At 53.0% G+C, this 18,134-nt stretch overlaps 1 protein-coding gene across 2 annotated transcripts in view; it reads right to left on the bottom strand.

Annotated features, from left to right (window-relative positions):
* Positions 1 to 18,134, bottom strand: part of MIDEAS (mitotic deacetylase associated SANT domain protein) — a 68,427-nt gene that overhangs the window by 16,837 nt on the left and 33,456 nt on the right. For both annotated transcript variants that reach the window (XM_040227536.1, XM_040227537.1), the window contains exons 2-3: positions 3,265 to 4,965; positions 1,790 to 2,086 (exon numbers count right to left, since the gene is read on the bottom strand). In XM_040227536.1, coding sequence (XP_040083470.1) covers positions 1,790 to 2,086; positions 3,265 to 4,725 — 1,758 coding nt within the window. In that variant the 5' untranslated portion in view covers positions 4,726 to 4,965. The remainder of the gene's footprint in view (positions 1 to 1,789; positions 2,087 to 3,264; positions 4,966 to 18,134) is intronic.

Below are 18,134 nucleotides of genomic sequence, written 5' to 3'. Positions count from 1 at the left end.
GGAGAGAGAAAATGGAGCAGAAGAAATATTCAAGAAGCACTCTAAACAGGATATATATAAAGAGAATAATATTTAGGTATTACAGCAAAACTGCTGAAAACCAATGACCAAAAAAAAAAATCTTAAAGCAACAGGGATAAAAAGATACTTTACATTCAAAGGAGCAACAATAAGGGTTATGACTTCTCAATACTGTAACTATAATAGAAGCCTGAAAACAATGGAATGACATCTCTAAAATGCCAAAAACAAAAAAACAACCCACCAAAAACCTACCAACACAGACTTCTCTACCCAGCAAAGTTATTTTTAAAAATGAACATGAAATAAAAACATTTTCAGAAAATCAAAGACTAGTAAGATTTATTACTAACAGACTCACACTAAAGGAAATACTAAGGGATATTCTTCAAACAGCATATAAATGATTTGAGATGGAAACTTGGAGATAGATACAAGAAATAAAAAAACAACAAAACAATCTACATATATGAATAAATCTAAAACAACTGAACAAAACAGTAATGTTATAATGTCCTGATAATGTTAAAATATATAGAGAATGAAAATTCATGTCAATAATTCTTCGAGTTAGGGATTAGGGGAAAATGGAGTTAAAAGGGTTATAGGAACTCTGCATTGTCCAAGAAGAGGTAAAGCACTAACTTACATTAGATTTCAATAAGCCAAGAATGCATTCTCTAGGAAACAGAGAATTAAGCTCTAATGTCATAAAGCATTCCCTGTGTAATAAATGAACCTCTCTCCAATGCATCTAGAATGGTACTAGCTATGTAACATCCTCCAGATAATTGAGAAAATGGTCACTCAAATCCCTTTCTGTAGGGCTTAGTTCTCTCATAGAACTCCAGGTTAAAAAAAAGGCTCCTAACGGTAATCACTAAAGGAGTAATACATCAAGTATATAACTAATAAATTAATAAAGAGGGGAAATGGAATAACAAACTCAATCAATCCAAAGGAAAACAAAAAAGAGGCGGGGGCGAGGGGGAGTGGGGAATGCTGGAGAAAGAAAATGTACCTGGCAGATTTAAACCGAAGTTTATCAGTAATTACATTAAATGTAAACCATATCAATGCTCTAACAAAAAGGCAAAGATTGTCAGAACAGATAATAACAAATCTTAATTACATACCACTTGAAAGACACACCTTAAGTAGAATGATATGGAAAGGCCGACAGTAAAAAGATAGAAAAAAGTACAGATCCCATCCTCCCACCCACACTAACCAAAAGAAAGTGAAGTGCCTGACAAAGCAAACTTCAAAAGGCAAAAAAACTACTAAAGATAAAACATTTTATGATAGTTTCTATGCCAATTCTAAATGAGCATGCAACAAACACTGCATCAAAATGCATAAAACAAATACTGACAGAACTAAGAAATAGACAAAACCTCAATCTTAGCGGGAGATTGCAACACACACGCTTGTACTGACAGAACAAGTAAACATTTCTAGGTCCCAGCGCTCAGCACAGGGCCTGACCCATATAAGAGGCCCAATCGAAATTTGTTGACCTGAAATAAAAGAGACTCACACACCCTGGATTTTCCTAAACAGTCCACATTTCAAGTATAAAACTGTTTCTTTCTTCTCTGTAAGTGCCATTTTTCCGAAAGTTCCGTTTGGAAAATATAAATAATATCCCCACGGGGGCTTGAATCCCTCCTATACTGCCACGGTCTGCTTTTTCCCATATAATGTCACTGCTAAGGCACCAGGAGCACTCAGGTACGGAGCTGTTTGCACGGGGCGCCTCTCATACCTGAGCCGGGGCATCAGTCCCAGGGATACGGGTGGACCGCCGGCGGGTGACAATGACTGACGGCTTGTGTTCAGCGGGGTTCTGCTCGGGACCCTTTCCATCCTCATCAACACCTCCAGCTTGGGCTGCCTCAGTTGGGTCCACTGCCCGCACAGGCACAGACACTGGGATGATGAGGGGCACCATCCCGCTGTCCTCTCGTGCTCGCTTGGCTGAGGAAGGCTCAGAAAACTCCACCCCACACTTGGTAGTTGAAGCCAACACACTTTTCCTCTTCTCCTCAGAGCCACTGGCATCCTGGAGAAGGGGACCGAGAGGAAATGAAAACGCAGATGGTTAGCAGGTAAGTCCTGATCTGCTGGTCCGGGACCCCTAGTCCCATAGGACTCAGGCTCAAACACCTAGGATGGTTCCCAATGGTCCATGGCAACGTGGCCTTTCCCTGACCACCTTTCCCCCACCATATTCCCAAATATTCTCCATAACCTCCCTTTTGCCAGGTTCTCCCATCTTGGCCTGAAGCACGAGTCCCCAGATGGCCATCTCAGGCCACAAATGGCTCACAGACATATTCTGTTTGGCCTAGACAGTGAGTGGCGTGTGAAATGGCATCCACATACTCAACACATATCTCTGCAAAAGAAAGTAAGCAAGGAACCTGCGGCAAAGTAAGGGTGGTCTTCGTTATCTATCTCCCCACTGACAGCTGGCTGAAGTCAATTCTACAGCCTCCTATACAAAGGTCTGGCTATACAGATTTTGCGGATTGAGACCTCTTGTGAAAGAAGGGGCAAACACTGGCTTCGGAGTCAGATTCTAGCTTCTATCGTACCTTTATGACCCTGGGAAATCCCAGCTGGGCTTTAGTTTCTTTAGCAATAAAATGGGGTAAATGCCAGCATCCCAGCATCCCTCCCATTAGGTTTGATGAGAAACTAGTGGTGATCAGGGATAAGAAACTCCAAGTACAACACAGGTGCTCAAATTCTATACATTCTTCTTCCCTGTCTTTTCTTTCAAATCAACTTTCTTGCAAGATAATTAACATGCAACAAATTGCACCTATTTTTAATTATAGTTTGATGCAGTTTGACGAGTATAACCCCCTGTGTAACCATGACCACATTCTTGTCTTTTAGCATACTGGATCTGGAAATGGTTTCACCTCCCCCTACTCCCAACCCTGCAAGACCCAAATGAAGAAGGCAACCCACCGCAAGGGGCACTGCATTGCCCTGCCTGCAAGCCTGCATGTGAATAAAACCCATCTTCCCGTCAGGTGTGGATACACCTACATATCCATAGGTGAACTTTTGCGGGAAGTTCAAAACTCTCTGAAATAGATGAGTTCTTTCATTTCCTTCAATCAAGGGAGAAAACTGCCCTTGTGGACCTGGAGTTCCTTGCTCTTCCCTGGCCCTAGACACGGCTCACCCTGCCCTCTGCTGGGTCTGCCCCCAGCCCCTGCCACTCACCTTTGTGTTCTGCAGCGAGGCCAGCTCCACTGCCTTCTGGGCCAGGGTCAGCAAATTGGCCTCCTGGGATGCCCGGCGCCTCCGTCGGGTGCTCTGGATCACCCCACTCCGTAGCACCTGCCCACAGTCCCCTGTGCCCACCGCCCGCATGCCCTCCTCACCACCGATGGTGGGAGCCTCCCGCTCCCGACCATTGGGTGCCAGTCTCTCCCCGTCGGACAGCAACTGCGACTCCCTCAGCTCCAGTGGGAACCCCAGAGCTTCGGGATGGGGCTGCCCCAGAGGGCCGGGTGGCGGCTGCTGCGGGGCCCAGTGATGTAGGAACAAGTTGCTGGCGGGCTCCTGCCCAGGCTGGGTCCCGGCCCCATCCAGGACGGTGGAAGGCAAGACGCCCTCCTTAGAGAGGCGGCGGGAACGGCGGGGGAAGGCGATCTGGGCCTGAGGTAGCACAGGCTGCGGGGCCGACTCCTGCAGGAGGGCCTTGCGCAGTTCTGGGTTCATGTCAGGGTTGGGGGGGAAGGGGTAGGGTGCCATGCTGTGGTGGGCCAGGTGGGACTGCCCCAGTGGCCCGGCCGGCTGCAGGCCAAAGTCCTGAGGCTGCTGAGAGGGTGGTGGCTGCTGCATGGAGTAGAAGTTCTCAAAGAGCTGCATCTGGGGCAGGGCCGCCTGCTGCTGCTGCTGCTGCTGCTGCTGCGGTGGCTGCTGCTTCTGGGGCGGGAAGGCCGCGACGGGGTTGGGGGGCGGTGGGCCCTGCTGGAAGACCTGCCGGTTCACCTGGTGGCCGAACGCCAAATGGAAGGACTCCAGGGGCAGTGTCTGGTTTGGGGGCTTCTTGGCCACGTGGAAAGAGTTAAGGGGCGCCTGGGGCCGCCCCACCTCCAGCTGCACCTTGGGCGGCACCATGGGCCGCACAGCATTTCCGTAGTGGTCCAGTTGCGGCCCCCCTCCCTTCTCTCGCTTCAGAGGCTCTGGGTGGTTGTAGTAGGTAGAGACCCCCATGCCAGGATGAGAGCTCCCCTTGGGTCCACTGTAGAGGGACAGGCTGTGGCGGTTCCACGTCGAGTGGGGTGGAGGCTGGCCGGGCTGCTGCTGCCAGCCACTGTCGCTGACACCCCCGCCCCTTCCCCGCTCCGGGCCCCGCCCTGGAGCCATCACGGAGTTGGGCCACTTGACCGGGCCCACTTGCTGGGACAGCATGGTCCGCTCAGACCCGTACACCACAGAGTTGAGTAGGGCCAGGCTGTTGGAAGGGGGCAGTTCCACCGGCTGGGAGTGGGGAACAGCCCCTGCTGGACCCTCGTGGGCAAAGTAAGGCTCCTCCTTCACTCTGGACTGCGGAGGGGCCGGGGGCTGCTGGGGGGCTTGCAGGGGCTGAGGCTGCTCCTTGGGAGCTGGTTCTTGGTCCCCAAAGAGGCAACGCTTCCGCTTGTTCTGAGCCTTGGGCTGGGCCTGGAGGTTCATGGTGTGGCCAACGGGGGCCCCGGCAGTGAGACCTACTTCACCAGTCGCCCATCCCCTGGGGGATGGTCCTGCTGGAAGCCCGGCCCTAATCCAGCAGCCAGAGGGAGGACCAGCGGAAATGCTGGATGATGCAGTCAGGCACAGGGAGAAAGAACAGCGGGCTCTTCCTTCCTTTCTGCGGAGAGGCTCTCGGGCTCCTCTACTCGCCCCGGGTCATGATGCTCCGCAGGGCCCTGGAGCCTGCAGACAGAAGAACAGCAACAGTGTCAGCCGCAGCCTCCCAAGGATGTCCCCAGAGGTCAGTATGCGTGTGAGGGGAGGGCCTTGAGGGTCCTGCAGCTCCACTGCCTCCTGGGGACAAGCTCAAGGCCACAGACTGACCATGGCAAGGCAGCAGCCAGGGTGTTGGGGGAGCTACCAGGAGGCAGCAACATCTCCCAGGGTGCTCTGGGACTCTCCCCTAGTCCCACCACCTCGCCCTACTGGTTAGTGTTCAAGACGGCTCATTTGGTTGTGTAACTTCCAAACCTGGCACAAAGGCACCTGCCAAGGGGCAAGCTGTGGCTGAGATCCAGCCCGAGCCCCTGCAGTCAAGGTGGGATCAGGGGTGACAAAGGCCATATGGGGTTCCCTTCTCCTCTGAAGCCAGGCCTCAGCCCACTGGGCAGCCAAGCAGGTCCTCTCACATCTCGGTCCAGACAATGGCTTCCCCAACAGAGCCAGCGGGAGGTTTTTTTCAGCCAGTGCCTCCTCTGACACTCCACGCACATCTCAGACAGGAAATGGAGAAAACAGGAGACGCTTCCAACTGTGCAGCTACAGGGTCGGGAGCCCCACCAGGCCCTTGCAAAGTCGAGGCCCAAGGCTACGCTGCCATCCCCTGCTTGCATATAGGTAAGGCCCCAGAAGGGTGTGTGTGCAGTCCTAACCCCACCCCTGGGAGGAACTGCTGGGTGGGACTGTGGCAGCCACAGTCTTCCCCAAAGGAGCACAGAACCTGTTTTGCAACCTGGGCTGGCAGGAGACAGGATGCAGCCCAGTAGCTGGTCAGTCCCCGCCCACCCTCTTCCACCGCCAAACAGCTCCTGGCATCTTGAGCAAAGAACAGCATAGCTGTGATTCTGAGGGGAGGCGGATTTCTAGAACACAAGTCCTGAAGACTTCTCCCTGACAAGGCATGACCAACGTGCTCCCAGTGTTCCTGTGTTTGCTTTGTAACTTGATCTAAAAGCAACAACAGCATTGAAACATGTATAATATCCTATATGAAACAAATCGCCAGCCCAGGATCGATGCATGATACAGGATGCTTGGGGCTGGTGCCCTGGGATGACCTAGGGGGATGGTATGGGGAGGGAGGTGAGAGTGGGGGTTCAGGATGAGGAACACATGTACACCCGTGGCGGACTCATGTTGATGTATGGCAAAACCAATACAATATTGTAAAGTAAAAAAAATAAAATAAAAGCAACGACAAACAACCCAGGCCATTCTTTTTATCCTGCTACTGAAGAGAAGGCATCCAGACCAGTATTTTATAATTTAGGTATGTTTTTATTACCTGCGTGCAAGTTATAACTTACACCTAGACTGTGCATATGTTTTTGAAGGCTTTTTGTTTCTTCGGAGAGGGCTGGTTTCTTTTTTTTTTGTTTGTTTTGTTTGCCTCTCTGGGAAGTTGGTGAGGGTGAGAGCTACATGGCCCACCTCTTGCCCACGCTAAGATTCGGATCCAGAGTCACCCAAGTCTAGAAGGAAGGGGAGGGGAGGGAGCTCGGGAAGCACCCCCACCCCCCCCCCCCCCCCCCCCCGCCCTGAAAACATCTGCAGGTCCTGGCTGACCTCGGCATCAGAACCTAGACGCCCCAGGTCACCGCGAGCAGCCTGGGGAGTTCTCAGGAAACCAGCCGAGGGGCGCAGAGGCGGGCTGACTGGGTTAGGGGCAGGCTCCGGCGTGAAGCCCTGGCTACACCCAGCGATGGCCCTGGCCGCGGAGAGGCGGCAGTGCTATCGCTCCTCTGCAGGCTTCCGCAGCTCCCTTCCCCTCCCAGAGCGGCTGTGACTCACTCCAGCCCCCCTGCTGCCTTTCACTTTCACCCAGCACCCAGAAGGGGAGGAACTTCCTCCTCCATTTCCTTCCCCAGCTCCCGGCCCTGCTGTGAGTGAGAGCGGCTCTCCGAGCGGCATCCCCTTTGTCTCGACGGTGGAAGCTGGGGGAGGGCGAGAGTCACCCAGGCGCCCCCTCACCCACCCCCCTGCCACACCCCGGGAGGATTTGGGAGGCAGAGAGCGCCGAGGCCACAGAAACCACCTTCTAAACAAACCCCTTTCTCTTGCTTTTAAACTCTCACGCCCTGACAGCCAAGCCAACACACGGAGCAGAGAGAGACCCAAAAGCCAGCCCCCAGACCGAAAACAAGCCTGGGCGCCACGGTGAAGCTGCAGGGTGGGACTGTCCCGGCCACACGAGTTGGCTCTGCCTCTCCAATCAGAATGAAGCACTACAAGACAGAGGAAGGAAGGACATGCTGTGTGTGTGTGTGGGAGTGTGTGTGTGTGTGTGTGTGTAAGGGGGGGGTACGAGGGGGAGTTAGCAGGTCCACGTACAAGACAGAGGAAGAAAGGACATGCTGTGTGTGTGTGTGTGTGCACGCACATGTGTGTGCATGTACATGTGAGTGTGTGTGTAAGGGGGGGTACGAGGGGGAGTTGGCAGGTCCACGTGCCTCCAGGGAGCAAGGACCCTCCCCTCCCCTGACAGAACAGACACACAACACCCCCCCACCCCATCCCAGCCCTACAGCCTGGTGAGCCGAAGCACAGGCTTGGGGCTTGGAGGAAGGGAAAGCCCACGTGGCCCATGGGCCCAGGTGCACGTGCGAGTGTGTGCCTGATGGAGGTGCCCAGGCACGGCCACTCAGTGCAGAGGGGTTGGGGTTGGGGTTGGGGAGGTCAGGGCGGAGTCTGAGAAAGGGCATCCGAGGCAGGGCTGCTTCTGCCCCAGTCCCACACTGGCTCAGCCACAGCTGTTTGGTCAGGCCTGGTCTGCCACCCACCCCCTACCCTGCCCATCAGGGAGGGCCTTGGCTCCTCACACCGCAGCAGGTTTCCAAAGCTGCTGGGCCAGGGACTGGTTGAGAAAAAAATCAAAGGGACCAACTCTGGGGAGGCTGAAGCTTCTGCACCCCCCACTGGAATGCTGCTAATAATGCTAAGAGCACAGATACCCAAGCCTGCGACCCTCAAAAAGAGATCATTGTCTGGGGAGATGGAGAAAAGAGTGGAAGACACCTGAGAAGCCCGGAGGTAGGAGGGGAAGACACACCAAGACAGCAGGGCAAGAAGTAGTAGTGGCGGCAGTAGTCAGTATTTATAATAAGAACAAGAGCGCACCGTGCCAGGCAGATCCTAAGTACTCTGCACATGTTTAATTCCCACAACAGCTTTATAAAGCAGCATGAAGCCAAAGCATGAAGCCCTGTTATTTAAACCTCTATTTTACAGGTGAGTTAGGCTCTGAAGGGCTAAATAACTTGCCAAAGGTCACACTGTAATGATCCTGCAGAGCCAGGGCTTGAACTCCAAGACCAAGCTCTCATTCCTCATTCCTAAGACATGCCGCTGAGCTTCCCTCATAATAGTTGGTAAATCATCTGCCTGCAATGCAGGAGACCCAGGTTCAATTCCTGGGTTGGGAAGATCCCCTGGAGAAGGAAGTGGCAACCCACTCCAATATTCTTGCCTGGAGAATCCCATGGACAGAGAAGAGTCTGCAGGCTACAGTCCATGGGATCACAAGAGTTGGACATGACTTAGTGACTACCACCACCAAGGCATGCTGCTAAGACACCAGGGCCCTCTCTGCATACCACCCTCCCAGAGCACAGCAAGAATTGTCTGGGCATGGATCTCCCTCCTCACTGGTGCTGGGAAGCCCCTTAACTGAACAGCTGGCGAGTAAACCTCTCCTATTTTGCCCTAGTACAGCTGAGGCCCTCAGACCTGCAGGAAGAGAAGGAAGGCGGGGTGGAGGGGCCCACACCACAGAGGCACCAGCAGCCGTGGGAGGTCCACCCACAGGGAGGACCTGAGACTGTGCTGGTCACTTCCACCTCACTCTCAGAGCTAGACCCTCCAGCCCCTGCAAGCCCACCCCTGCCTCAGTTCTGGGAGCTACTGGTGGGGCTTCCAGCTCTGAGCCCACTCATACGTCACAGCCTGCAGCTCTACCCAGGCCCAAACCACATCCTCCCATTTCTTGGGCCCCAGCCCTTCTCCTCTGTCCCTCTGGTGGAAGTCAGCCTGGCCTTCCTCACAGTGAGGGAGAGGTAGGAAGCCATCCTTTCTGAAGGTTCCCACCTGATACAACCCTGAGGTTGCAGGGAACAGGGTATAAGGAGGAACTCCTGCAGGCAGCTCACCCTTGGGATTAGCTGCAGGGCCTCTGACAAACGGATGCAAAAACACAGCAAAAGGAAACCCACAGACATCATGGGGCCCCAGACACTCACACCCACTCTATCAGTCTGTTTGACTGTCTGTCAAGGCTCTATGCGCTCTTGCCTTCCTCCGGGAGCCTCGCTGCTGCAACCAGTCCCTGACCACACCACAGACAGCCCTGGGCAGAAGACACAGCCAGCATCTGATCTCAACAGCCAGGGACCTCTGGGGCTTTCAGGAGGACCTACGGTGAGAAACACTTTCTCTCTACAGAGGAAAGCAGTGTGCACAAAGAAAAGAAAACAGCGCTGAACTTACACGTGTTCTGCGGACACATGAGGGAAGGTGCCGAAAAGGCTCTTGGGTGTTTTGCGCTGGTGGTGACACCATGCCCTCCAAGGACGGCAACTCAAACACAGACTGCTCCCCACGTGCCATCAGCAGCACAGCTGCATGTGGACATTGACTAGGAGAGGCCAGTGAGCCCTCAATGGCCATGGGGCTAGGCCATGGCCATTAAGGGGACAACCCTCAAGCTTGGGGCATTCGGTGCAGTCATCCGAGAGCCGAGACTGCTATGAGTCAAGGTTACAGTGGCCAGGAAAGGGGTGCCCAGCCCAGTCCCAGTGGCCTTGGGGCCTCAGCTCTGGCCTGGGGATGATGGAAGGATCCCTCCACCCCAGGATGCTAATGCTCTAAGTTCCTGCTCTTACCTCTGCCACCCCTGGCCCCACAAACTCAGCACCAGGAAGAAGGGGAGTCAGAGCTCATGCATCTCCAACGTGAGGCAAACAGACCTACATACGGCACCCAACAAGGACCCAGATCCCTAGGCCAGCCAGCTCCATATCTAGCTATCTTAGGACAAAGTCTAAACTCCCTACCCGGCCCACAAGTCCCTGCAGACTTGGGCTTCTGCCATTTGTGTCAACACTCCATGCTGGAACCATCATTCAGAGCGGCTCCTGCTCCAAAACGCTGTTCCCACTTTGTTCCAGGTCTCTTACCAGGCAGTTCCCCTGCCCAGTACACCTTTCCACCCTTTTCATCTGGCCAAGTGCTACTCATCCTGCAGGTCCGATAGACACTGCTTCCTCTGGGAAGTCTTCCCTCATCCCAAGTCGGAGCCAGGGGCTATACTCTGAGCCCATAATACCTCCTAAACGCCAAAGCTGGGCTCAGCCCACTGAATTCCAGATGCCTATTTCTTTGTCCCCCAGCAGACAACAAGCTCCAGGGAGCCAGAGTCAACAGATCATTGTACTTTGGTTCTCGGCTTGTACCTGCCTCTTAGGTTGCTCATTCAAGACTGCGCCCAAAGTGAGTCAGAGCCCTGCCTGGGCAGAGCCACTGTTCATGCCAGTCTGTCCACCCTGGGCTCCTGCCCAGCTCTGACTTCCGGTCCCTCTCCCTGATGTACATCAGAGCTCCTGAGCACATCACCCTGCGATGAAGTGAAGTCCAGCCTTATAACCCCATCAGTGGCCCCAGACCCAATCCACTAAGCTGAACACAAATCCTTTTCCAACTGTGGGCACCTAAGCTACTTGTCCCCTGACTCTCACTCGCTGTCCCACATGCAGGTCAGGACGACTGAGAAAGTGCTAGCCCCCCCACTGCTGTCCCCTGGCCCATTCTTTTTTCCCGCAAGGCTTCCCACTCTTGCCTAGACCAAGACCAGGGACATGAGCCTGTGGATCTGTTTACCTCGTGCCCTGACATGGCTGGGCAGAGCCAACGTGTCTGGCTATGATGCCCAGGGCAGTGACAAGAGGCCCTTTCCAGAGGAGCCTGGCATGGCCCAGCTGGCCCTTCAGCCCCGGCTCATATCCTGAAAAGTTCTCGCTCAGATATTCTGGGCCCATTGGCTGCAGGCAGACTGGGCAAATGGCCTGCAGCTGCCATCGTGGGCCAGCTAGAGTTGCCCAGGCCCTAGGCAGACCTTGCCTCTGGGCACAGTGTAATCATTTGCAGTGCTGTGTGCCCGTCTCTAACTGGAAGTTCACACCCAGGCTGAAGGGCCCCATTTTTCCAAGCCACTGGACACACAAGTCCTGTTCTCAGGAGGCATGCAAAACCAATAAGGAAGGAGACGCCAGCCACAGAGATGAGGACCTGCCTCCCACAAGTGTCAGTTCCCCTGGGGGTGTGAGAGAGCAGACCCATGATCTGCCTGTTCCCAGCCCAGAGAGAGTCCTCAGATTATCACTTCTCCAGACTGAACCTCAGCCTTGAAATGCAGAGGCCAGGCTGACAGGCCACGGTGTCACGAGTCCCAGGGGTCCCAGCCATCAAGCTGGACAGGCTCAGAGGCTTGGCCAGAGTTCGAGATGCCTGCAGTTTGAGCTTGGACTGTAACAATGCCATCACGGAGATGCTTTTAAAGGGATACAAGTGAGAGGAAATCCTCTGTCATAGGAGGCACCCACTATGGGGCTTCATTCAGGCATCTCCCTGTATCATCCCCTCCCCTACTGCCCCCACAAACACCGCCAGGATGTCTGAGAAAGTCGGGACACCCAGATCCGTTTTACAGCAGGGAAGCTAAGGCAGAGAGAGAACGTCAAGGTCGAGGCAGAGCCTGGAAAGGACTGAGCTCCTGGTCCAGCTTTTGTCCACACTCGGAGTGGGGGGACTGGCCGGCTTCCCTCCTGGGCAAGGGCCACGGAGGACGACAGGCAGCTCAGGAAATCCCCTTCTACAGCACTTGGGACTTCCGGGGGGGAGGAGGGGCGGGGGAAAGTGGAAGCTGGCAGGCTTGGGCTGTCTCCAGAAGAGACAAAGCAAGTGTCCCTGCAGCCAGCCCTTCAGTGACTGAGCCTCTGGAGAGGGCTTCATGGGGACTTCACAACTGTCTCTAGGCCCTACAGGGTTCACGCCACCAGAGGCTGCTCCAGCTCCACCCTCCCCTTCTGGAAGTGCCTGGCTCCTCTTCTGGAAGGGCCTTGCTTGCTGGCAGGTCTAGGGCAGGTTTCCCTGGAGTCTGTGCCTGAGCCCCAGTGGCAGATTCTGCCCCAGACTAACATACAGAGAAGGCCACTCACAGGGACCTCCCTCATCATGGCCCTGCCCGGCCTGCTCCCCGCCTCTCTCACACACACACCCTTCTGTAGCCCTGCAGGCCTGCCCATGGCCCCTTCATTCACTCAACAAGCATCTGGTGAAAACTGGCTATAAGCCAGGCTCTGAGGAGACACAGGAGATGAGGTACAGTCCCTACCCACACAGAGCTACCAGTCCAGTTGGGGAGAAGAACAGAAACACAAATAAATTATAATGCAAGGTAGCCTGTCCTGGGGCTCGAGATACATGCAGGGAATAGGTGACCCTGGGAAGAATTCCCTGACTTTGAACCTTGGCTGGAGCAGTTCACTCTGCCTGGAAGCCCTGCTGCCACCGGCCTCCCTTCAAAGCCTACCTCCTCCAGGCAGCCCTCCAGCACACACTGTTCTCACCCTTTCTGAATCTGCGTGCTTTTACTAGGTGTTAACCACGAGTCCACAAGGCTTCTTCAGTTCCCTTCTGTTTCTGCAGCAAGGCTGGGAGAAGCAGGGCCTGGAGGCAACATGGCCCAATGGAGAAGAAACAGTGAACTGGTTGTCAGGTAACCATGTCTAGTCTAGAACCCACCCCTCATTGGTTTCTTCTGCCTTTGAGGAATTTAGGAGCGAGGGAGAGTGGGACCAAGGCCTGTATCCAGGAATCACTTTTGTGACAAACAACTGCCACAATACAGAACAGCCACTAGCTCTGCTCATGTGTCCAGTGAGTGTGAGTATTGCTTACTTGTACAACCACTTATTCCTACCTGAGAAAGGAGGAAAGGTTAGCTCTGAAAAGTAACTTCTACCGGGTCATAGCCTGAGGTCCCAAGGGAAGAGCCAGGATTCTAACCCAAGCCTGCCATCAGGTCTCTATCACACTCTGCTGCCTGTCAGTGCTGAGCAGTGAGCAGTGGTTCTCAAACCCACCCTGAGAGATTGGTTCATGGGTCTGGTCACCGGGTACAGGCTCCAGGTGGGGAAATCTGCAGTGCTTCCTGAGCAGCCTAAGGGGTGCCCGGGAGCTGGAGCAGAGGAAAGGCTAGAGGTCAGATCCTGGCCCAGGGCAGTTTCCAAGTACCTACTGCTTCTCACTCCCCTGGGAGCCACCAGCCAGATCACCGTACCCTGCCCAGGAGGCATGAGGGGTCCCAGGAGCCCTAGGGCTGACTATGGCTCTTACAGGGCCTAAGCCCCACCTGAGCTTTTACTACCTGGCAGACACTGTGCTGAGCACACCGCAGGCAACATCTTATTTAACCCTTGCTCTTCTTTATCCCATTTTACAGGTCTGGAATGATATCTATTTAACACAAAAGAAAATATTAATAGAGTAATAGAGGAACAACAAAAAAAGACATCAGACAAGGTAATCAAACAGCAAAAATGGCAGACATATAATCTAATCTTTTCAATAATTATTTTCAAGGTAAACAGACTAAACACCCCAATTAAAAGGCACAGATTGGGGAAATAGAATAAAAACAAAACAAAACCATGATCCAACTGTTAACAAGAGACACACACTTTATATTCAAAGACACAAATAGGTTGAAAGTAAAAGGAAGGGGAAAAAAGTATACCATGCTAGCAGTAACCAAAAAAGAGCTGGAATGGTTCAGCTAATATTAGACGAAATAGACTTTAAGACAAAAACTCTTAGAGACAAAGGAGAATGTTTCATAATAGTAAAAGTGTCTATCCATCAACAGGATATTACAAACATATTTGTACCTAACAACAGAGCCCCCAAAACACATGAAGCAAAAACTTTCAAAACTGAATGGGAAAACAGACAATTCAACAATAATATTTGGAGCCTTCACTTTCAAGAGTGGATAGAACAAATAAACAAAAGATCAACAAGGAACAGAAGACTTGAACACTATAAAGCAAACAGACCTAACAGATATCCATAGAACATTTCACCCAACAACAGGAGAATACATATTCTTCTCAAGGGGACACAGAGTATTCTCCTGGAAGGATCATAAATTAGGCGACGAAACAAGTCTCAGTGAATCTGAAAGGGCTGAAGTCATATAAAGTGTGTTCTCCAATTGAAATGAGATGAAATCAGAAACCAAAAATAGAAGGAAATTTGGGGAATTTACAGGAAATGAAGGTTAGAAGTAACTTGTCAAGTTCTCACAGCTCAGAAAGGCCACCCCCTTACTGAGACCATGTTCCCCACACCTTCTGCACAGCCCTAGGAAGCCACAGATCTCAGCCTTTTGCAAATGCCTGGGTAGCCCCTCTCCCAGCCACCACCCCAGACACACACTGAAACTGACCCCAGCCCCAAGCTTGATCCCAGAATCAAAACAAGCTGGGGAGGGAGAGCCCTTATGGGGCTATTACAGCTTGTTAACCAGCCCCGATTCTCCCTGGGAAAATGGTCACAAGCAAATATTTCACTCCCCCAGCCAATCTACCGAATGTCCAAAAGGCAGATCTTTCCCCCGAAGAAGAAAGCTGACCGAGGACTTCCCCCATGCCAAGCAGCTGACATATCCTAATCTACAAACACAATCTCCCTATCCTGGCATCTCCTCATTGTCCCCATGCTACAGAAGGAAACTGAGGCTCTGTTATTAAGGTGGCAGAAGCGAGATTCAAAATCTTGTCATCTGCCTTTAAAGTCCCTGGTCTTTTCATCATAATTCCAGGAAAAAGTCTCAAATTGTGTTGTGGGCGTCAGAAGGAATGCTACACATGAGAACCCTACAAAGCCAGCTGTGGACCCTCCACTTTCTCATGTTTCCTCATAGAACTGCTGCTTTTCCTAGGGCCATTTCCAAGTAGAACATAGTATATAAGACTCCCTCCCAAAAAATAATCCCAGCCCCGGTCTGCAGGAACAGTCTCCCTCAAAATCACAAGCAACTCAAGACCCTCTTCGAAGTTAGGAGAGCCCATAGTGCTTTGAGGTGAGAGGACTACGGGGATGAGTTGGGAGCTGCAGAGTCAGCAAGATCACCCTCTGGAATAAGGGTCTCCACACCACATGGAAAAAGGTGGCTTGTGCCTCTCTTCAGAGCCAACCACCAAAGCAGAGCAACAGCGGGGGAAGGTAAACAGATTTCAGATCTCAAGAGATGTCACAGTTCACTCGATTCAATTCCACAAAGAGCCCAGAAAAGGAAAGAAACTTGCCTGCAGATACACAGCCAGGAGCAAGAATCAAGGATGCCAATAACAATACTTCATGCCATCATTTAGGAGGCCCCACCTTTTGGCAAGATATGAGGCAGGGCTTGGAGCCCAACATCGCAAAAATAAGGTTTCTATTTCACCATCATCACTACCTCCATTTCTAGAGGGCACTACTGTGTGCCAAGCATGGTGCTGAGCACCCTACACCCAGGAGCCCGTTAAATCCTCAAGATAAGGTGGGTATGACGACACTCTCCCTTCTCAGAGAGGCACCTGAAGAGCTGAGGTCACAGCAGTACAGAGGCCATGCCAGGACTGGAACCCAGAGCCCCGTCTGCAAGGCCGCAGGCTCGGTTTCCTGCTGGGGTGCACCTCAGGCTCTTTAGGATGGATGGCAGCAGCCTCTGGGCTGTTTCCATCTTCTCCCTGGCTTCAGCTGGCCTGAAAACCGCTGTCATGTCCTGGAAGTGTGGCTGGTCAGGAAAGGTGAGTGAGCGAGGCCTGGGAGGTGAGTGGCTTTTGAAGATGAAGATGCTACTACTACTGGTGATTACCATCACCAGGCCAACTTGTAAAGCTCAACATCTTCAGTTTAAGAGGAAGCCACATCCCTCCCACACACTCCAGCCCCACACCCACGGTCGGCCAACAGCTCTTTAAAAATAAAGCTTTGACTTGCCTCAAATCCCCATGGGGGCCTGGGGTTCCTGCCCCCTCCCCCTGGCACCCTGAAATCTGGGTCAAGTCAGTCCATGCTTGGGTTCCTTACTAGTGCCAATGGCCCCCACCCAGGGCGCAGAGCATCAGCCCCAGCACCTCTCTGCATGGGACTCTCAGAAAGGTTTCTTCGCAAGAAGTGAAATCTCCAAATAAAGGTTGTTCACCGTGCATCCTGAGTAAAGGAGATAGATGCTCAAGGCCACCCCAAAAACCATTGGTCCGAATCTTGATTTCATGGCTGATGGGACTGAAATCCCAAGAGGTAACATGACTTGGCCAAGAACACACAGTCAGGGTCCCCAGGGGATGTTCCCAGACTCAGTGCTCTCTCAGACCTGCCACTGCAGCCTCTCTTTCTTGGAAGGAAGGGGAGGCGGGTGTCTAGGTGTGTGTCTTCATCAGCTCTGGCTCTCCCGCCTGGCCCACCCTAGAAGGAACCAACACCTACCTGATGGCCTGGTGGTGGGGAGGAAAGGGAGTTTTTTTGTTTTTTTTTTAGGGGGCACCCTGCTGGAGGGTAAGAATGGGGACAATATGCAATATGGCTCTCCAGTACCTGTCAGTGATCAAGAAGCACAAAATCTTGCTGCCAGCAAGCATGCGGGCTCTCAGCATGGCTGCCTGGGGCCTCCCAGATGGGCTGCAGAGCGGGCACATGCCAGCCGCCTGCCTCACTCGTCCAGTCAGTGTCACGGCCTTTCTCAGGCCCCGGTCAAGATGCAGGGCCTCTGCCAAAAGCTCACACATTCCTTGCGTTTCTCCGGGTCTCTGAGCAGCTGCTGCAGGCCCTTTTCTCCTGTGTTGATTTATTCTTTATTGTTCCTGAAATACACCCAGAGGCCTTTGGCACCCAGCACGGGCAGAGCATCCAGCCCAAGGCTCAAGTACACACCAACCGGGCTCTCTGGGACCTGGGCCAAGTCAGTTGGAACGATGGGCCCTGGGGTCACACCCAGTAGCCAGGAAGGGGGGCCCAAGATCCCACCTAACCCCAGCCTGTGGCCCCAGAGCTGTTCTCAGGACAAACAGTGGCTGGGATATTTGGGGAGGAGGAGATGCTTGGAAGGTCTCTGGGAGGCCTAAACTTACTTTCCACTCCTCTCAGGCATGAGTGACTTCCCAGCAATCCACCACTGCCCACCCACCCCCAACACACACACACACACACAGAGCTGACCCCTATGTGTCTATCGACCTCTGCAGCAGGGCCTGGTGGCTCAGGCTGGGTTTCTGGCTGGCCTGTAAAGTTCGGAGAGAGGGGCCTCAGAGGGGTCTTCCCCACCCTTCCCTGCCCAAAATATTTCCCCTATCAGCCTGTCTAATGGTGCCTGAATTCCTACCATCAACACTTCATTCCAAGGGTCAAAGCATTGTTCCCTGTGCACGTGAAAACAACCCGGAGAGGTGTGGGAACTGCCTGATAAAAAGACAGGGCTTTGGGGTCAAACAGAAGGTGTCCCGGCTTCTCCAATCACCTGCCTTTCTGTGGGTCTCAGTTTCCCTACCAATAAATGGGCATAATATCTTTACCACGTATTACTGTAGGATTAAATGAGGGTTTTATATATATATGTATATATATGAAGTGTCTGGCACAAAGTAAGAGCTCAATAAGTATGATTTCATTTGCCCTTGCTGGGTAGGGGCAGATCATTCATGACTCATCTTCAACACCTGGAGGGCAACAAAATGGCCTGACCCTTCCAGTTCCCCAGTCAGCTGAGAGCAGGACTGGCCAGGCAGGAAGAGGAGGGGGACCAGGAGTCCTGGCAACAGCATGGGGCTCTGCAGGAGTCTGGCCCAGGCGCCCAGGGGGAGAGCACTCAGCACAGGCCTCCCCAGACGTCCCCAGCTGTGTCAACAGGGCCCGCAGGGACACGGTAGGACGAGAGCCCCTGGATGACACCTGGCAGGGCTCCCAAGCACGTAATGGTGCCTCCACTCTCCTGGGCTCCCTCTCAAAGCAATAAAAGGGAAAGTGCCATCACCTGAGGGAGTCTTGGGAGTGGGGTGCAGTCAGCCACAGACAGTCTGGGCACGGATGCCGGAGGC

Source organism: Oryx dammah, unplaced genomic scaffold (assembly GCF_014754425.2).
Source record: "Oryx dammah isolate SB20612 unplaced genomic scaffold, SCBI_Odam_1.1 HiC_scaffold_26, whole genome shotgun sequence".
NCBI lineage: Eukaryota > Metazoa > Chordata > Mammalia > Artiodactyla > Bovidae > Oryx > Oryx dammah.
This window is presented reverse-complemented; position numbering and strand designations above follow the sequence as displayed.